Source organism: Mustela lutreola, chromosome 6, assembly GCF_030435805.1.
Source record: "Mustela lutreola isolate mMusLut2 chromosome 6, mMusLut2.pri, whole genome shotgun sequence".
Taxonomy (NCBI): Eukaryota; Metazoa; Chordata; class Mammalia; order Carnivora; family Mustelidae; genus Mustela; species Mustela lutreola.
In genome coordinates, this window is record NC_081295.1 from 86,224,958 (window position 1) to 86,247,027 (window position 22,070).

The window sequence follows — 22,070 nt, forward strand, 5'->3', positions numbered from 1 at the left end:
AAGAAGTGCTGAGAAGGGTGTGGAGAAAATGGAGCCCTTGTGCACTGATAGTGGGGATGGAAATTGATGCAGCCACAATGGAAAACAGAATGGAGGTTCCTCAAAATATTAAAAATAGCACTATCCTATGATCCACTACCAGGTATCTAGACAGAGTAAATGAAATTTACTTTGAAATTAGAATTGAATTAATTCTATTTTAAATTAAATGAAATTAGAATCTTGAAGAGATACCTGCACTCCCATGTTCTTCACAGCATTACCCATATTAATCAAGATATGAAAAAAAATCTGTATCTGTCATTGGTTAAGTGAATAAAGACTCTCTCTATATACATATGGATAGCTAGAAGGATAATGGAATATTATTCAGCTACAAGAAATCCTGTCATTTGTAATGGGTTTGGACCCTGAGCACATCATGTTAACTGAAATAAGTCAGAGAAAGACAAATAGTATATGATATCACATGTGGAATCTTAAAAAAGTCAAACTCATGGAAACAGAGTAGAATATTAATTGCCAGGGCTGGGAGTGGGGGAAATGGGAAGATGTTTGTCAGTGGGCTCAGAATTCCGGTTATAAATCAGTAAGTTTTGGGAATCAATGTACAGCATGATACCTTTCATCCTTTCTTTAGATAGAGAAGGGAAGTCAGGGAAACTAGTATTTGTTAAGAACTTAGGGCGGTGTTTCCCAGTTTTGACTGGGTGTTGCCTCTTTTGTGAATCACATGTAGGTAGGAGGGTTGCCCAGACAGTTCTGTTTTTAAAGGTGTCCACCGTCTTAGGGACTCCTGATCTTTTGTTCTAGGCAGTGTACCACATACTTTCTATATATTTTTACTCTGTATGCACAACAATCCTCATTCTAAAGATTAGGAAACAAAATTGGAGCATTTCTACGGCTGTAAGTCATGAGACTGAATTTGAATATAGCACTGTTTGGCATTATGTGTTGTATTTGTTTCTACTTCTCCATGCTGCTTCTTCAAGGCATTCTCTAAGTTAAAATGCATTCAAAATAATTTATATTAATGTCTGATACACATATTCAGCATTCTCCATTCTAATTTTTGAAGAAATAGTCAAAGCCTCTACACATACGGCTGTTGACTATATGGTTTGGTTAACCAGAATTCTGGAGGCAGGAAAAATGCTGGTTTCATCCTAGAAGCATGGAAAGAGGAAGAGTCTGTGTTCCATGTCATTTAGATTTGGCCGAGAGGGTTGTGTTTAGGGCTGGTTCATACCCCTCCCACGAGGGCCTTGGAGTTTAACATGGGTGGGGAGGGAAAGATGTCGGGCTGAGAGTTTTGAGCAGGTGCAGCTCTTAGAGCCATGCAGGAATCCATCCTCCATGAGAGAGAATAGGAAGACTTCCAAGAGCAGTCTTTAATTGCTTCCATAAAGACATGATGGATTTTACTTACAACTTATTTACACCCCTAGTACTAGGAACTCAGCTTCTGTTGGGGACCTTTTAAAATCTGTTTTTCATAAGAACATTTTGTATCACTTTTTAGGTGTTTGTGTGCATGTGACCATGAGTAAAGCAAACTAGACGGTATGGTGATAGAGAAACATGGCCATTACTTAGCTCGCTCAGTAGCCTAGCGACTTGATTTCCTGGCTTTACAGCATGTGCAGTTAAAATTTGTGTCTAAGAAAAATCAGAATTTTCAAATGTCACGTGTATACAGGGTTGTTCACAAGAGCTGAAGATGCACATCTTAAATATACATATAGCTAACGCCTATTCTAGGAATACCTGCAAGTAGGTCTGGAGTGAAAAATAATAGATGAGGCACATGTACTAAAATATGAACATTTGTCAAGTGTAGTGATGGGTATAAATGATCATTATACTGTTCTCTGTGCTTTTCTATATATTTAAAGCTTTTCATTATAAAAGTAAACTTGGCAGAAAGGTACAGTGCTTTTTATTGTTATCAAGAACTCTACATTTTTAGGTGTACTACTTTCAAGTTCTTTGTTCAAGAGACTTGTTTATATAAGTTTCAAATCTTTTGGTTTTGGTGTTCTTTTCATCTTAGTAGTTTAAAACTTTTTACTCAATTGCTCTAGTGTGGCTATACCTTATTATTAGTAGTATTGTTATTTTGTTGTTATTAAACTCTTTACATTTTCTCAGGCAGGAATGTTTCAAACATTATCTTTGAAATTAAAGAAGTTCTAAAAGTATTGTCCTATAATTGCTTCCCCCTCATATATTTGCTATTTTTGAGGTTTCAAAAATTCTATTTATCCTCATTTTCTTTTTCTCATTAAAAGCAAACAGTAACTGCTGTTTGTAACTCACATTTGAGCAGGAAAAGTGCAGAGGACTCATACTTCCATTTCTTGTAGATAAATTTTGTGAATTTTGTGTTTAATGTTTCATTTTATTATCTTGGTGTTACAATTTCTGCTATTGGCATATCTATCATCATGTATTTTACATACAAAGTGTCTGAACACTGTGTATAGATAGGTAAGAACTGTGTGCTCAAGGAGCTTCTATTGTAAATGATGTTTAAAATTTAGATGGAGGGCATTTTCCTGATGGAGCCATTTGATGCCATCTCTGAGTCTTCTTCACTGGAATTATGGGTACTTTGTAGACTTGTCCTATTGAGAGTGGAAGGGTCCCCTCCTAGGTTTATTTTTATTTTTTTTATTTTTATTTTTTTAAAGATTTTATTTATTTATTTGACAGAGAGAGATTACAAGTAGACAGAGAGGCAGGCAGAGAGAGAGGAGGAAGCAGGCTCCCTGCTGAGCAGAGAGCCCGATGCAGGACTCGATCCCAGGACCCTGAGATCATGACCTGAGCCGAAGGCAGTGGCTTAACCCACTGAGCCACCCAGGCGCCCCCTAGGTTTATTTTTATTACACTCTTCTTGACATACAGATAACACATATAATATGAATTCTGACATACAAGGTTTCCTGCAAAGTAATGATATTAATTTTATAAACCACATACCATTGAGCTAATTATGTCATAGTTACAACTCATACCTAGGACACCCAGTACACTAATTAGTAATTGTTATTTCTAGGGTGCCTGGGTGGCTGAGTTGATTAAGCATCTAACTTCAGCTCAGGTCATGATCTCTGGGTCCTGGGATTAAAGCCCTGCATTGGGCTCCCCACTGGGGGGAAAGCCTGCTTCTCCCTCTTCCTCTGCCTGCTGCTCCCCCTGTTTGTGCTCTCTGTCAAATAAATAAATCTTTAAAAAAAAGTTATTTCTGGTTTTATTTATTTTGTCACCATTAAAACATCTTTCATATATTTTATACTGTCCTAGCAATTAAGAGACAGCCTCCTTGTGGGAATGCCATTGACCTTACCTGTTCTTCCAATCTGATTTGCATCATAGTTAAAAGCACGATCTCAAAATCTCAGGCACATAACTGTGGTTATGTAGCAGTTGTAGAAACCTAGACAAGGTGCTTAACTTCCCTAGGTCTCTATTTTCTCATCCGCACAATGGGAATAATCATACTTTATTTGATAGATTCTAAGACAGTAATCTTTTTTTCACACTTAACATCCTTATATTCAGAGCACATCTCATAGTTTCTCTAGTTTTATGAATCATTGTGGATGTGCCTTAACAGGATCTTATATTATCAGTTCTCCCCTTGGGTAGTATTTTTGTTTTGTGAATTTGTGTGAATACAGATTGCTGTGCGTAAGTAACTAGACTGTGGTACAAATTCTCAGGATAGTTTATTTTCCCAGCCTACCCAAGGAGCAAAATATGGACACGGAAGCTTTGTTTCTGTCATTTTCTCCATGGCTGGTTTATTTCCTGATTACCTTTACAGAAAGCAGACAGCTCATTGGTGACTTAGTTTTATGCAGGGGTGGGGGTGGTTAAGGCTCCCCATCTTGAGCATTTTTTTTTTCTTCCTCAGTAGCATGTAAAGAATTGGTTCAGTCTTGCGATGATCAAATCTACCTTAAATGGCTCATTATTAGCATAAATGAAGGTGATATGAGAAGCTCTTTTCCTGGTACCTGGCCTACAGGAAGCATTTAGTATGTGTCAGCTTTGCTTTATCTCTCTGTTGCACTCGATTTCCTTTGCTGTATACCGATACATTTGTTTCACTGGTTTGTGTGCATCTCTCCCACTCTGCTATGACCTCCAGAAGTTCCCCTATACTTGAATTTCTCCCGATATCCTCTGAAACGAGTGGCATTGAGTAGGCTTGCTGAAAGGTGAATCAAACTGACTTAAGTGGAAATGAGTTGTAGTTTGATCTCTGTCTTTAACTGGCTTTCTGACCATAAGCAAGCCTCTTTACCCTTCAAGATACCAAGTTTCTTCATCTTTAAAAAGATCATCTTGGGGACACCTAGATGGCTCAGCGGTGAAGTGTCTGCCTTTGGCTCAAGTCCTCCAGTTCCTGGGATCGAGCCCCGTGTCCGGCTCCCTGCCCAGTGGAGAGCCTGCTTCTCCCTCTCCTTCTGTCCCTCCCCTGCTCATGTTCTTTCTCTCTTTCTCACTCTCGCTCTACCTCAAGTAAATAGATAAGATCTTTTTTTAAAAAAGGTCATCTTGAACTATTAATCCTTAAAATTACTTTCACCTCTAAAATTGTATTTTTAAATAAACTTTTAAATTTAGATGTACAGAAAAGTTACAATGATAGTACAGAATTCTCTTCACCCAGTTTCTCCTGTTAGGATCTTGTATTACCATGGTACATTTGTCAAAACTGATGTCCTTTCTCTCTTCCAAGATCCAGTCTAGGATGCTACATTGCCTTTAGTAACATTTGACTCTTAAGATAAAAGTGTTACACTATTTTATCTGTGGTTAGAGTTTTGAATATTATAGGATATTGGTTATTAAAACTATAAATATATGATGGAATTCACTTAATATATTTCAATTTTAGGTTTCCATGGCTCATGGAATACAAAATTTGATTAATGCCATCAGAATGATTCACAGTGTGTCACGGTATTATAATACCTCAGAGAGAATGACCTCACTGTTTATCAAGGTAAGTTTCCAAGGGAAGAAATCACAAATGTAACCTTGTAAAAAAGCGAACAGTATTTTCCCTCTGGGCCAGGGAAGGGAAATGGGAAGTTTGGGTGCCTTTCAGAATTCTGGATTTGAATACTTCCAGGGGACAAGAAAAGAAAGTTGTACTTCATTGAAGGCTACCTTTTTCTTGTCAGAGGTAAGCCCTCAGGCTTTTTGTTTAAATGTAGCTGGTCCTCTCCCTCTCCCCTCCCCCCTCCCCCCTCCCCCTCCCCTCATCCCATCTCCTTTCCTTTCTTTCTTGTCCTATCTTATTCTCTCCTTTCCCCTTTCTTGTCTTTTCTATTTCTTTCTCCTTTCCTTTTCTTCTTTTTTCTTCCTTCCTTTCTTTCTTAGAGAGAAGTGGTGGGGAGGGGCAAAGGGAGAGGGAGAGAGAGAATCCTAAGTGATCTCCATGTACTCAGTGCGGAGCCTGACATGGGGCTCAATCTCACGACCTGGAGATCATAGCTGGTGCTTTTCTAATTTATTCATTCCAAATAGTTCTGCTGAAGAGCTAAGAATTATGTGCATGATCAACAACACTTCTTTAGCTACTCCCACCAGCACTGTAATTTGTGTAAAATCTTCCTCTGTCGTGACATATGGTTCATTACTTAAATAATTTGAAAAGCCATCCAATAGACACATGAATAAAATTTCTTTGTGATGCAAGCAAAACATAAACACATAAAATAACAGTCACATCTCAATTCTCTTTTTAGAAAATCAATTAGTAGGGGCGCCTGGGTGGCTCAGTCGGTTAGGCGGCTGCCTTTGGCTTGGGTCATGATCCCAGAGTGCTGGGATTGAGCCCTGAATTGGACTCCCTGCTCAGTGGGGATTCTGCTTCTCCCTCTCCCTCTGCCTGCTGCTCTGCCTACTTGACTCTGTCAAATAAGTAAATAAAATCTTAAAAAAAATCAATCAGTAGATTTAATCACTATCCATCTCTTAAATAAGGCAAGAATGTTAGGATTTTCCCCCATCACTTGTGTCTTTCTTGCTATATATGTCCCACTCTGAGATTTCTTGTTCCATATTTTTAAAAATATTTATAAACCATTTTGTCTAATATTTTGTGAACATTATGAATCCATGTGTGTTCAGAATAAAATTCAAGCATTGCTAGTTTCTTTGATCACCTCCATTTTGTGATTTTCACATCTTCCTCCTTCTTGGATTCACTATTTCTTCAGCCAACAAGTATTCTCAAGTGGTTCTTTCAGAGAGGGTCTATATGTGGTAAACCTCTGAATTCTTGCATGTCTGAAAATAACTTCATTTTTGTCCTGCCACTCAATTTTAGTTTCACTGGGACTCCCAGTTCAACATAATTTTCTCCTGGAAACTTGAAGTATTGTTGTCTCTTATTCAGTACTGTTGATGAAAAATTTATGCTAATCTGATTCTTTTTCCTTTGTAGGCACCTTGTCTTATTCTTTCAAGAAGATCTTAGGATTTTTTTCTTTATCCTTGAACATGTAAAATTAATCATTTATTTTCTTAAGTGTTGTGGTCTTTTTTGCATTTATGTTATTCTATACTTTTGGATTGTTGTAATCCAGAAATTTTTGTCTCCATTCCTGGGAAATTTCCCTCTTTGCCTTTGAATTATTCCTTACCTGCAAGTTCAATTTAGGCTGTCCCCTTGAATCTAACTTCTATTTCTTCTAATATTTTATGTTTTGTTTTATTTTGTCAGTTTCTGCCATTTGATCTTTCAGCTCATTTGTTTGCTCTTCATTTATGTCCCAGTTCCTGGTCAGGTCCTGAATATAATTTTTTTATTTTGATAATACAATTTCAATTTCCAAGTTCTCTAGTTCTTTTTTTCCCCATGATGTAAAATACTCTTATATCTTTCTCGTGGATTAATTTAGTTAATAAAAGATACCTTGAAGTATTTTCCATGTCTTTTTTTTATATTTCTTCTTTGTTGAGTTTAAAGCCTCTGTTACCATGTTTCTTCTCTTTCTTTCTTTCTTTCTTTTTTTTTTTTTATAAAGATTTTATTTATTTATTTGACAGAGAGAGATCACAAGTAGGCAGAGAGGCAGGCAGAGAGAGAGAGAGGAGGAAGCAGGCTCCCTGCTGAGCAGAGAGCCCGATGCGGGACTCGATCCCAGGACCCTGAGATCATGACCTGAGCCGAAGGCAGCGGCTTAACCCACTGAGCCACCCAGGCGCCCTCTTTCTTTTTTTTTAAAGAGGTATTTATTTATAATTAGAGAAAGAGAGAGAGCATGTGAAAGTGTGAGTGGGGGGAGAAGCAGAGAGAGAATCCTCAAGCAGACTCCCCACTGAGCACAGAACCTGATATGGGGCTTGATCTCATGACCCTGTGATCATGACCTGAGCTGAAATCCAGAGTCCGATCCTTAACCAACTGAGCCACCCAGATGCTCCACCAAATTTATTTTCTTTAGTTGCTTGGTGATTTGGAGTTGTCTGCCCATCTTTGTATTTAACTCCTCATTTGCCTCCCTGTTCTGTTTCTTGTGGTCTGTCTCTTGTGTGTGTGTGTGTGTGAGGGGGTAGGGAGTGTGAAGAGCCTTTTTCTCTGACCTATCTTTCTGGGGTGCTGTAGCTACCTGGGGTATAGTCCACGCTCATGGCTCTGTCCTGTCAGCATATGCAATTGTTCCCTGCCATACAAGTTGCTCCAAATTCAGTGTGTAGGGTCACCTCCCATTGTTTCCCACCTTGAAGATTTCCCATAAATGTTCCACCTTCACAGTAACCTTCTCTAGAATTGGGTTCTGGTTTTCCCTAGTCTTGTCTTGTCTTGTCTTGTCTTGCCTTTCCATTCCTTCCCTTCCCTTTTCTTTCTTTCTTTCTTTCTTTCTTTCTTTCTTTCTTTCTCCCCTCTTATAGAGTTGATCCTTTGTGCTTTCCATATTTTAGGAATTCCCCCAAATTTCTGTGTGTCAGACTGTCCTCTCTCTCTAACCTCCTGACCATTTTTGTTTTTGTTTTTCTCTCATGATTTTAGGGTATGTGGAGGTGGTTAACTTTAAACTTAGTTTGTGTTTTGAAGGATGGTGAAGAATGACACTTGGATCCTAGTTAGAGGAAAAACAGATGAAAGGAAAATAGGGTTGACTTTGAAATGTATGGCCCTCATGACATTGACTTAAATGCAGCCAAAAATTTGTTTTCTTGGTTTTGACTAGAATATGTATTCTTCGTTTTTTATATTGTGATTTATTCATCCCATAAGTTTACTATTTATCTCAGTTTTACAATTGTGGTTTAAAAATCTTAGATTTTATTTCTCTCTTTACCTATAGCTATTTTGGACTTGTATTTATTTTAGGTGACAAATCAAATGGTGACGGCGTGTAAAGCATATATTACTGATGGAGGAACCATCCACGTGTGGGATCAGGAAACACCACTCGTATTAAAGAAAATTCAGGTTTGTAGAGATATTCTTATTTTCTTAAAATATAGCTTTCACCACCTGGCCCATTTTTATTTACCTTTGTTCATTCATAAACATATTAACTTTGAAAAAACACTGTACAGATTAGCACAAGGAGCCTCGTTAAAATTATTGACTTCCCTTTATATTTAGTGCAGAATTCTTTAGGATAAAATTCAGTTCTTACCGGGCACCTGGGTGGCTCAGTGGGTTAAGCCGCTGCCTTCGGCTCAGGTCATGATCTCAGAGTCCTGGGATCGAGTCCCGCATCGGGCTCTCTGCTCAGCAGAGAGCCTGCTTTCCTCTCTCTCTCTGCCTGCCTCTCCATCTACTTGTGATTTCTCTCTGTCAAATAAATAAATAAAATCTTTAAAAAAAAAAAATTCAGTCCTTACCTTCACGATTGCCTGTAGTGGACACCGCTTGCTTTCTCATATTCCCTGGTCCCCACCTTTCACTCCAGCCCCTGTTGATTTCATTTTCTTGCCTTTTTGCTTTGGCTGGGACCGCCATGCATTCTTAAATAGTCAAGGTGATTGTTGGACAGAATGTTTCTGACATTTCCCCATTTTGATGTATTCATAGGTTTGATCAGATTAAGGAAGTTCTGTTCCTAGTTATAAAGTACTAGGAGATATTTTTAAAGTTATGAATGGGCTTTTAAGAAATGTTTTTCTGCACATATTTATTGAGATGCTTATTAGATTCTTCTCCTCAATCCGTTAGTGTAATGGATGACATTTTTAGTTTTTCTAAAATGAAACTTTCTGGGTCATGGTGTAAATTTATTTAAAAAATTTTTCATTTATTTATTTGTCAGAGAGAGAGAGAGAATACAAGCAGGGGAAGTCGGGGACAGGCAGAGGGAGAAGTAGGCTCCTCGCTGAGCAATGAGCCCAATACGGGACTTGATCTTAGGACCCTGGGAATCATAACCTGAGCTGAAGGCAGATACTTAACTGACTGAGGCGCCCAGGCACCCCGTGGTGTAATTTTTAAAAACTTAAAAAAAAAAACACTCTAAAATTTGAGTTGCTACAATTTTGTTTAGGAGTTTTTGAACTATATTCATTAGAAAATAGAAAGCCTATAAATTTCCTTTCTCATACTGTTCTTGTCATTAATTTTGGCATTAAGGTCTCCGACTGAGTGGGGAAGGAGAAGCAGAAGGTAGCAGGAGTATTCATCCCTTTTCTATTCTCTGCAAGTGTTTGCAGAAAATTAAAAGCATCTGTTTTTTGAAAGTCTGCAGGAAATGACCACACTGGGAAGGCTGCATCCGACAGTGGTTATTGGCTGTCCACATTTGCGGTTCCCTGGGCTTTCTGGAGCCAAGGCACCAGGCTGGGACTGGGAGGGAGAGCCAGAAAGGATGCTCAGTGCCCTCCAACTGGAGTGTGAAGGACGGCACTCACAGGGCTTCCCCTAAGCACTGCTTTGCCATGCTCCGATCTCTGGAACCAGAGGATAAAAAGGAGTGAGGAGAGGGAGCAGAAGATGAAGAATTACAGTTACTGAGATGAGGAAACCCAAAGGAGCCCATGAAAGGAAGCGCTGTTTTCCCCTTCCTTTTGTTTCTTTTCCAGCTTCTGTTCTGGCTAGGACCTGGACCCTCACCCCACTCTACACAGGCCTTATAATGCAAAAAACTTATGTCCTCCTTGTAGGGGATAAAGAGAGAATGATATCTTTGGAGTCTTCCATTATAATAGATGATATATAACAAGTGATCAGGCAGAGCCATCATGTGCCTATTCCAGACTTCAGGCACTAGACATTTCAATGCCAAGACCCCTGGCTTCCGGAAATGAGTGACTTTTAAAGGACATCTGGACCCTGTCTTGTTCTGCCCAGTTCCTGGATGCCTAGGAGGACATGTGCACCAGACTATGATTGCCAATAAAAACTCCAGACCCCAAGCAAAGACGACTCAGGCTCCTTTCCTTTCCAGGTCTCCCTGAGGGTCTGTCTGTATTTGCTTTCGACACATTGTCAATAAACTCTTGCTCTTGCCTCCTGCTGGCTCACATCTGATTTCCATCCTGCATGAACCCAAGAACCCTTTTGGCTAGTCCTGTGGGGCCCCCTCTCCGTCCTCAAACACAGGCTGCCTACATCATTTGACACCCATTTCAATTTATTATGGCTTATTATGTGGTTCTTAGACTTAGCCATTCGAGACACAGAGTTACACAGAGACAGACCAAAACTGCTCATAAAGCAGTGGTATTAAAACATCCCTGAAAGAAGCCAGTGACCCAGTAAAGGTAGATCATGGCTATTTCATATCCACTGGCATAACAAAAGCTTATGAAATGTTTGATCCAGTGAAAATAAGAGAATCTAAGAAATGGAGCTTATGTTCCATAAGTCTGTTCCTTCTAAAAGTAAAGCAAAGGACAGTTTCTTTGGAGTGTTTTCCCTAGGGCTTGAAAGGAATTCTAGATCGTTAAATAATAAAAAGGTTCCTAAACTTGATGATATGAAGTCACCATTTGAAGAAGTAGAAATTTTATTCCTCCTGGTGTATTTTTTACTCCTAGAGAGAATCTACATATTTAAATGAAGAAGCAGGATGTCATGATGGCTGAAGATGGATTGAAAAATAGAACCATGAGAGACTATGGACTCTGAAAAACAATCTGAGGGTTTTGAAGGGGCAGGGGGTGGGAGGTTGGGGGATCCAGGTGGCGGGTATTGGAGAGGGCACGGATTGCATGGAGCACTGGTTGTGGTGCAAAAATAATGAATACTGTTACGCTGAAAAAATAAAAAATAAAAATAAAAAAAGAAAAATAGGACAGAACAAGGGAGTACCAAGAAAAAAAAAACCTGAATTGAATGAGAACATTAATTGATCATGCATGTAACTGTGATACAAGGATAAACGCATTCTAAAAAGAAAAAGTCAAGAAAGAAAGAGAGAAGAAATGGGCACAGAAGGAGCCAGAAGCTAAAGAAAAATAATGATGAGCTGAATCTGAAGCTGCTTGGGTTGCTAAGGAGAAAGGAGTGGAGGTCAGACTATAGGCATTATTGACAAGGAAGGAAAAGATACCCAGGGGGAAAAAAGCTATTAAAAGGGAAAGGCAAAAACTTCAAAATTCTTTGGAGACCTGGAATCACTTTTCCAAGAATGAGATGGGACAGGCTGGAAGGAAGGGAGAAGTGGAAAACCTTTCAGATAGGTTCCAACTAGCAGACTTGGGTACTTAAATGAAATGTATCAGGATCTGCAAAAGAAGTAGGCGTGGAAGCTCTGATAAAACAAAGAAAAGAAACAAATGAGCCACTTAGAAAAAGGAGAGAGGAAGCTGAGGCTTGTATGTGACAAGCATCTAAGAATGCGGGGACATCAACTGCTGAAAGGTAGAAATGGCAGTAAAAAGTGGTCAGAAGAGAATTGACTTGCAATTACTAATCAAAGCTGTGAATTTCCTTGCTGGAACAAATTCAAGATGGGGAAGTAAGGGTTGTGGACTCAGTTCTAGTGTGTGTGTGTGTATGTGTAGGGGGCTGTTTCCCATACCAGCAAGTGATTCTTAGACACAGCTGGGTGTCCTACAGTTTAACTCAATTTTGACCCACAGGAGTGGGGTTTCTGATGCCAGTTGTAAGTCCAGGTTGTCACACATGCTTTTGACTGACTGGCTGTAGATTGGAAGTTCCCATGACACCCCCAGACCTTGAGTTCTAGTAATTTGCTTGAGTGGTTCACAGAACTCAGAGAAGTATTTTACTTACTAGAATGCTGGTTTAATGTACAAGAATGTAACTCAGCAACAGGCAGATGGAAGAGGTAAGTACATGGGGAAAGGGGACAGAGCATGCATGCTCTGAGTGCACCACTCTCCCCAGATCTCCATGTATTCACCAACTCGAAAGTTCTCCAAACCTCTTCTTTCGGAGTCTTTATGGAGGTTTCATTACATTACATAGGCATGGTTGACCAACTCCTTGGCCACTGGTGATTGATTCAACCTTCAGAATCTGATTGGCTCTGGTTAGTTCCCCTGGCAACCGGCCCCCACCCATAGGTACTTCAAAATGTGAATCCAGTTGTGGTAGAAAGGGGCTTGTTATGAATGACCAGATACCCATTTCACCTTTATGGCTCAGAAAACAGTTTCAAGAACTGAGGACAAGAGGCTGAATCTTATAACAAAAGATACTTTCATTGTTCTTATAATTTAGGAAATTGTAAGGTTTGGGGGAGCTATGAGCCAGGAACCATGGATAAAGACCAAATATATATGAGAAATGTATTTTGGTCTTTGGAATGACCAGATATATATATATATCTCTTATAAATTACAGTATCACAGGAAGCTGTTGCTGACTACATGAAAACAAATTCTTTTTATGGAGTTGGCAAAAAAAGAGTCTCCGGAGTCATGACCTGCATCAAAAAGATGGCTCACTACAGAGAGTCAGGCCTCAAGATGACAGTACACCACCTTTGGAACAATTTGAAAGTCTGCACACATTTCACCTCTTGGACAACAGAGGAACGGAAGCTTTGCAACAAGCTTTGAAAACCAATTCAATAAATACACCTGAAAAATGAAGGGAAAATAGCAGAAGCAGTGCCTTGCGGATGGAAAAAGACTACCTAAAATAATATAAGGCACTTGTTGAAACTGTGAAAGCAAAGAAAGGTGCTCAAAACAAATGCTGAGTGCAAGTAGAGCCATGACATGACTTAGTGATAATCTTTGTCATGTGTGCCTTTCAAAAATAAAACTGAAAATGTTCTCAAAAAAAAAAAAAAAAAAAAAGGCTGATAGAACTCATCTATTAAATCACCTGGGCTTGACATTTTCTTTGTAGGAAGATTTTATAATTATTTTCCTTTTTTACAATTAGAATTTTAAAATGGTGGAAAAACACACTTAACATAAAATTTACCATTTTAAACCATTTCCAAGTGTATGGTTCAGTGGAATTGAGTACATCTCCAATATTGTGCATCCTTAATGACTATCCATTTCCAGAACTTTCACATCCTCCCAAACTAAAACTCTGTACCCACTAAACAGTAACTCCCCAACCTCTACTCCCCACAGCCCCTGGTAACCTGTGTTCTATTTTCTGTTTCTATAAATTTGCCTATCCTAGGTACCTCCTTTAAGTGGAATCTTACAGTATTTGTCCTTTTGTGTCTGGCTTCTTTCACTTAAGTTGAGGCATGTTGTCATAGCATGTGTCAGAATCTTATTCCTTTTATGGCTAAGTAATGTTACATTGTATGGATATGCCACCATTGTAAATCCATTCATCTGTTGGTAGACATCTGGATTGTTACCACCATTTATCTGTTGTGAGTATTTCTGCTGCGAACATTGCTGTGCAATTATCTGTTTGAGTTTTTGCTTCCAATTCTTTTGGGTATATACCTAGAACTGGAACTAGGTATATACCTAGAACTGCTGGCCATATGGTAATTTGATGTTTAATTTTTTTCAGAAGCCACCAAACTCTTCTGCAGTGACTGTACCATTTCACATTGCCATCAGCAATGCAGGAGGGTTCCACTTTCTCCACATCCTTGCCAGTGTTTGTTATTTTCCATTTTGTTGGTAATAACCATCCTGATTGGGTGTGAAGTGGTATCTCATTGTGGTTTTTATTTGCATTTTTCTCTAATATCTAGTTATGATTGAATATCTTTTCATGTGCTTATCAGCCATTTGTGTATCTTCTTTAGGGAAATGCCTATTCAAATCCTTCACCTTATTTTTCCAACATGAAGAGATTGAGTGGTGAAGAGAAAGTAATATAAAGTAATTGGTATTAGGTGGTATATTCCATGAGGGTTAGGGGTCTTATCTATATTCCTAACATCTCAAGGAGTTCCTAACACTTGGTGGGCACTGATAAACACTTGTTAAATGAGTAAAAAATAAATCTGTGACCTTGAATGGAATAATTACATTGTTTTGGAGACTGAGATAGAAGAGGGAAATGTGTCATAGTTAGAAGTAGGTATGAGACCATTTATTGACAAAACTCAATGTTTGTAGGAATCACCCAGGAACTTGTTAAAAATACAGATTCCTGAGTCTCAGAAATTCTGACTTAGTGCCTGTGGTAGGCAAAAAATGGCTCCCCAAAATATCCATATATAATCCTCAGAACACATTTATGTTAAATGGCAAGATGGTGGGGAATAGGATTTTAGATGGAATTGGTGTTGCTAATCAGCTGACTTTGGGAAGGGGTGATTATCTTGGATTACCCAAGTGGGCCCAATGTAACTGCAAGAGTCCTTATTTGCAAGGAGGGAGATGGAAGAGTCAGAATCAGAGAGATGGCATTGTGATAAAGATTCAACTGGCAGTTGGTGGCTTTAGAAAAGTTTAACATTATTATTATTATTATTATTTTTTTTTTTTTAGGAAATGTTAACATGACAGAGAATTCCTACTGGACCCTAGGGACCATGTCCGCTTCTATATTTCTAACAGATTCACCAGCCTGGCCAGTGGGATAGCTAGAGTCAAATACTCTGGTTTCAGCAATGTATTCACCAAAGACTCTAGGATAGCCTTGTGGAGAAACAGTGGTTAAACAATAAATTAGTATCACAGAGTCTTAATGTTTACCTGTATGTAAAGAATGCTGAAGAAAAGACAGATACTAAGTGATAGATGAGTGACAATAAATAAAATTGAGAGAGAATTTCTGACTTCCCAGGAGTTCTAATTAGCCATGAAAATGTACAAAAAATGTATGGCATACTCTGGTAAGGATAGGAGAGAAGGGGGAATAGTGAAAATGAAGAAGATGAAAATATGATGTAAATTAAGAGAAACAACATTTACGCTCCCGGACTTTTCAGTATATAGGCAGAGAACTTGAGGTTTTATTTATTTTTTTCAAAGATTTTATTTATTTATTTGACAGACAGCAATCACAAGTAGGCAGAGAAGCAGGCAGAGAGAGAGGAGGAAGCAGGCTCCCTGCTGAGCAGAGAACCCGATGCGGGACTTGATCCCAGGACCCTGAGATCATGACCTGAGCCGAAGGCAGCGGCTTAACCCACTGAGCCACCCAGGCACCCCGAGAACTTGAGTTTTAATGTTAACAGCAACAGCTCCTGTTGAGGGGCTGTTGTGATCATTCCTGCGTGAGGACAGATTCTTGAATTACTGACTCCTGAAAAAACCTGTTCTCTCCTTTTAATTTTCTCATAGGATTGCATTTTTCTATTCAAGGAATATCAGACATCATTTCATAAAACAAGGAAACAGATTTTAGAATCCTCAGGGGAAAAATCTTTTGAGGTTTCAGAAATGTATATATTTGGAAAATTTGAAGCTTTCTGCAAAAGACTGGAGAAGGTAACCATTATGTAGTCACTGTACCCACACCCCCACCCCCCTCTGATTATTTCGTACTCTATGTGGTCCCCCCACTGAGAATTACTGACCTGGATTTTTTTGTCTCACTGTGGACATGAATCATCTCCTATTACTTACAGTTCACTACATTTTGGTCTAACTTATTTTTCAGTCCTGATGACTGTGAAGCTATTGTAGACTTCCCTGCTCTGAAGACCTCAATTCTATCTCTACCTATGGAACATGACCTTAGAAGATTCTGTGTCTAAGGATTATATTAGGTTGAGGAGAAGTGTGTGGTGAAATTCCCACAGTACCTGGCAGAACCCAGTAGGAGTCTAATATCTGGATGTGTAGACACCTTCTCTTTCTTGGCTGGTAAAAATGGTGGATACCTAAACTCTGTGGGGGAGCCTTTGTGGGTCAGGCAGAGGTCAGACACTTCACCTTTGATTCATGTATCAGCTTTAGCTGAGGGGGTGTTGGGAAGCTCATACCAGAGGCTTCTTGGAGTCAGCTTTTGAAAAGGGCATAAAGATAGCATATAGGTACCACCCCTTCTGCTCCCCTAGGAGTTGGCCAACTCCTAGGTCTTGGTAGTATCTAGGATTCTGTCCACCATTTGTTGGAAATTGTCAAGGGCATCATATAGGTTGAAGGGCCTCTCCTAGACATGTCTGGAAGCCTGGTTTTTGTTTGTAACCTCCTGATCTGGCCAGGATAGGAAAGTGTGGATGATGAAGAGAACCAAGTCATTGAGTGGGGTCCTCCATACATACTTGTGTAGAACTGTTTTTTTTATTTTTTAAAGATTATTTATTTATTTATTTGACAGAGAGAGAGATCACAAGTAGGCAGAGAGGCAGGCAGAGAGAGAGAGAGGAGGAAGCAGGCTCCCTGCTGAGCAGAGAGCCCGATGCGGGACTCGATCCCAGGACCCTGAGATCATGACCTGAGCTGAAGGCAGCAGCTTAACCCACTGAGCCACCCAGGCGCCCTAAAGCTGTTTTTTAGTTAGTTTTTTTTTTTTTAACAGCTTTATTGAGATATAATTCACATACCATACAATTCACCAATTCAAAATGTACAAGTCCCTATTTTCTAATATATTCACAGGGTTGTATAACCATTGCATAGTCTAATTTTAGAACATTTTTGTTTTCCCTAAAAGAAACCCCATCCACCTATCACAGTCTATTCTCCCCTCTACTCACCTCTAAGTAGACACTCATCTACTTTCTCTTTCTCTAGACTTGCTTATTCAGAACATTTTATATAAATAGAATCTTATAATATGTGGACTTTGTGAGTGGCTTCTTTCACTTGGTGTCATGGTTTTAAGATTCACCCATGTTGTAGCATAACTTTTTAGTGCTGAATCATATGACAGTGTATGGATGCCGCATTTTATTTATCATTTTATTTATCACCTCATTAGCCACTTTTGGCTAGTATGAATAATGCCCAAATGAACATGTGCATACATGTTCTTGAGTGGACACGTACCATTGTTTGTCTTGAGTATACACAGGATTGGAATTTCTGGGCCCTATGGTAACTTTTTGAGGAAGAGCCCAACAATTTTCTCAAAACAGCTGTATCATTTTACATTTCCACCAGAAATGTATGAGGGTTTTGGTTTCCCCACATCCTTGTCAGCACTTATTATTATTTACCTTTTTGAACTTATATAAACTAGAGGGAGTGAAGTAACATCTCTCTCACTGTGGTTTTGATTTGCATTTTGTTGATGACTAATAATGTTGAACATCTTTTCATTTGCTTATAATCCATTCATAATTCTTCTCTGGAGAAATTATAATCACATCTTTTGCACATTTTTAATTTGTTATTTGAGTTTTTAATTGCTGAGTTGTAAGAGTTCTTTATATATTCTGGGTATGAGTCCCTTATCAGATATATTTTTATCCATTCTGTGAGTTGTCTTTTCACTTTCTTGATGGTGTCCTTTAAAGCACAATAGTTTTTTAATTTTAATAAAGTCCAATTTATGAATTCTTACTGTTGCTTGTGCTTTTTTACCTTATGTAGGAAACTATTGTATGGAGTTGTGAACAATAGAGATTTCTTGGGGACAAATGTCCAATTAGAAGGATATCAGAATGGAGGCCCTATTGCTCAGACCCTGTTCCATAAAGATGTTTAATGTTTCTGAGTGCCCTGTAGTGTAAAACTTGGGGTGGGTCCTGGTTACTCTAACTTTTTCCAGGGACTAGTCCCCTTGACAACTTGAGCGTAATTTTATGCTTGGTAGTGTTTCAGGGTTGGACCTTAATGGTTAGCCCATTAGCAGTAAAGATCTTTGGTGGCAGTTGGAATGCTGGGCATAGTGGGCATCTATTCATGAAGTAGTAGCCTGAATATTCATGATGCTAGAAGGAGTGGGTGGTAATGGCCAGCTGCACTAACCACTTACCTGACTCTACCTCTGGAGAAGCCTTGCCACTAATCTTAAGGACACAGCTTCATGTCACAAGGGCTCAGCAGCCAGAGCTAATGCAGAAACACCCAGAGACCTCACCTAAGGTGTATTCTGATTGCTAGGTCATCCCAATTCCCCTGTTTTAAGAATCCCTTATTTGATAGGCATCACTCCCATGTGTAACTGGGAATATTGGCCTCCAGATTTTCAAAGATGGGACTATAAAATGTACCCTGAAGTGTGGCCAGGTTTTCCATCATCTCCCAGAGGTGATTACTAAGCTGCCTGGATGGGCTTCCTCTGATGAGTGGGCCACAAGAGGGACCACTATTGGGCTACCCCTGTAAACTCTGAACTAGTAGAAGAGGAGAGTCAGAAGATCAAGCTAAATCAGAGCCTTCTAGGGAAAGCAGAGACTGAGATGTCAGAATGAACACATGGTAAAGTCACAGGACAGACAACACTGAGGTTGGGGTTGGAGGGACAAGACCTCAGAGTTAGGCAGAAATGTTTAAGTGAGGAAGTTTTCTAGTGTGTCACTAGTTTGCACTTCAGTTTGCCTGAAGTGCAAACTAGTGCACCTTCTCTTGGTAGGTGGAGACTTGATAGTACATTAAGTGTTAGTCTGTCCCAACGAGCCAGAATTGAAGGGTGTACTTTGCTTCTTTTTCCTCTTCCTGCCGTATGAATTTTGGTGAAGATTGGTGTTTCCCAGAGCCCTGTCTTTAGCTTTGTTTTCTTCTCACCCCAAACATTTGTGGGAGAGAAGGGATAGGAAACTTGTATTGGTGGGGGGAGATTTAAGGGACTGGAGCCTTGTAGGTGGGGTAGGGTGAAGTCGAGATAAGACAATCACAACAAGTTGAGAACTGGAAAGGGTGCCAAGACTGGTGAGCAGAAGAGGGATTACAAGTCTGTTGTCAATATGGAGGCGTCAAAAGCACATAAGGAGAGCTGACGAAAAAGCCAAGATGAGGACAAACAAGCAGGAATGTGGTTGAGGTTGATCACCCTTGACTGGCTTTTACTTTGCTACATGGTGTTGGAAGTGGGAGAAGCCCTGGCTGAGTTCAAAAGGCCAAGCATGGGATAGACTGCTGTCTCTGCCCCCGATGACTCTTCATCTGGCCATGGACAAAATGGAGGATGTGTCAGTGGCAGGAGTTCCATCCCAGTGTCTGGGTGGGAAGGGATAATGGCCAGAATTTTGGCAGGTTATAAGAGCAGAGCATGTGGGTTTTTTCAGTTCTGCAGTTTGTTTTTGTTTTTTAAGGGAGTGGACTGTATGTGTTGGTAGGAAACCCAAGTATTTCTTATCTTTACATACAGTATGTGGACATGTGCTACAAATTGCAGGCAGTTTGTATTTCCTCCAGGGTTGGGCTGGTTTCTAGGATGACAGTGGAGTTTGGAAGAGTGAAGGTTGCTCTGGAAATGGTTGTCTGGGTTGATGTGCACAGGGAATTTATGTGAATTGTGCGGGCTAGTTGCAATCTGTAGTGTTTCTTCATGGTGTGTAGTATTTGGAGGAATCCCCTGAAAACAGGTTTATTTTCTGTTTGGCCATTGGACCCATGGGCCTGCCTTGAGGAGTTTTGAGTGTTGTTCTCCAAACCAGGAATCAAAGTGGGAAATCACTGATGAAGATTCAGGAACTGAGTGGCCTATAGACATGAAGGACTTTTATTTTTGGTGTGTGAGGTTGTTGTTGGTGGTACATTGAGCGAGAGGCAGCCATTCATGGAGGAAAGTTCATTTCTAGGGTTTCCCAAGGCCCCTAGGGGTCAGAAGGGACTTCAGTTGTCTTCAGTCTTCTTGGGCCTTTGGTTGCCTGGATGCAGGTAAAAGGGAAAACACATGTGGACTCTTGATAGTCTTACATATCAGAACTGTGGTGAGGGCCAAGAAGAACACTAAAGCTTTTGAATCTAGTGGCTCAGGGAAATGATTTTCAGAAAATTCTCCAGAGCAAGAGGATGAAGCTATTCAGACATCTGTAATAGCTTTTACTCTAATTCTTTTCTTTTACCTCTTAAGGGACAAAGTGATCAAAATCTGAGAAATCTAGCAAACTTTCTCTGGATATGTTAGAAGTAGCCTAAGAATAGTAATGATTGGTGACAGAGATTTGTCTTCTATTTTATCTCCTCTAGCTGGTTTTAGCTAAATGATAGTAGGGGCTGTTTATTGTTTGTTTCTAATTTTTTCTTTGTATTATTTATTTTAAAAAGATTTTTCAAAAAGATTTATTATTTTGGGAAAAAGAGAACATGGAGAGGGGAGTGGCAGAGGGAGAGGGAGAGAGAAACCCAAGTAGACTCTACCCTGAGCACAAAGCCATGCACTGGGCTCCATCTCGCCTCCCTTGAGATCATGACTGAGCTGAAACCAAGAGTCAGATGCTCAACTGACTGTGCCATCCAGGAGCCCCCTAAAGGTTTTTTAAAATTATTTTTTAAATTAACATATAATATATTATTTGCACCAGGGGCAAAGATTTTATTTTGTAATCTCCACACGCAGCATGGGGCTTGAACTCAAAACCTCAAGATAAAGAGCCACATGCTCCACTAACTGAACCAGCCAGATAGCCCTTGGTTTGCTTTTTAAATCAATATTTCATTAAGAGTTTATTCTAGGGAAGGGTGCTAACATCCCATTTCTAAAATGACACTTCTCTTTTTAAGATTACAGAAATGATAACTATTGTGCAAATGTATTCAGCCTTGAGTAATTCGACAATAGAGGGAATAGATATTATGTCAATAAAATTCAAAAACATATATCAAGGGGTTAAGAAAAAACAGTATGACATCCTGGATCCAAGAAGGACAGAATTCGATATAGACTTCACAGAGTTCATGACGAAAATCAATGGTTTGGAGGTAAATAATTATATATACTTTTAATTAAGTAAACCTGTAATGTAACCAATAGTACTAGAATTCACATATTTACTATTTATTAGAAGTTACTCTTGTGTATTTGATCAAAACTATTTGATGTGAAAAATTTTTAAACTAGTCCACAAAACATTTTCTCTCTTTTTAAAATGAAAAATCAGCATATTCAGTAAAAGATATCAATGAATAACCAGGAGGCCCAAGGGTTATTATAGCTGGGGTTCATTTTTCATTTGCATTGGAATTTGTATTTGATTTTTGGTGTGCTGAGGAGCCAGTGTCATTTTTTCCAGGCCAAGAGGAAGTGTGTAATCCTTATTCTTTAAGTGTGAAAAGATTTGAGGACAGGTTAGAAAGATGGATCACTCTCCCCTTGGCCTTGTACTTTATGGTCACTTTCTCTCTGCAGCTTAGAGGACAACTCTAAAGAAGACTTTTCATCCTGTTTGTCATAACTTAAGGGACATCAGAAGGGTGAAGGGTACTTAAAAAGAGCATGTCTGGTGACACCACAACATATTTCTCTCCCACCTTTTGGGCTTACATGACCACAGTTACTGTCTTATTGTAAACTACTGTAAACCCAGGCTTAGCGCCAGGGAGAGGTCTCCTCTTTGCTCCAGAATGTCTTGGAGATACAGAAAGGGACAGGAATATACTGTATCCACTTCCTGAATCTGAAATTCTTGTCATGAATGTGAGAAAAACATATATATATATAACATATATGTTTATTTAAAAAAATATATATGTATATAAAATAAAATAAAAATAAATGAATACATGTATTCTTTAAAAGGATTCTTTAAAAATTATATTAAGATAATCTAGGAAATATATATAAGAATGATCCTAAAATTCTAACAATGCCTTTTCTTTTTGGAATAGATTTCCTTTCAGTTTTTGAG

The 22,070-nt window shown here is 39.1% G+C and overlaps 1 protein-coding gene across 1 annotated transcript in view; it reads left to right on the forward strand.

Annotated features, from left to right (window-relative positions):
- The window catches only part of DNAH8 (dynein axonemal heavy chain 8), a 377,764-nt gene that overhangs the window by 51,388 nt on the left and 304,306 nt on the right, over positions 1-22,070 (forward strand). The window contains exons 10-13 of the mRNA XM_059177846.1: positions 4,916-5,023; positions 8,366-8,467; positions 15,670-15,816; positions 20,947-21,144. Of these exons, the coding sequence (XP_059033829.1) occupies positions 4,916-5,023; positions 8,366-8,467; positions 15,670-15,816; positions 20,947-21,144 (555 nt within the window). The remainder of the gene's footprint in view (positions 1-4,915; positions 5,024-8,365; positions 8,468-15,669; positions 15,817-20,946; positions 21,145-22,070) is intronic.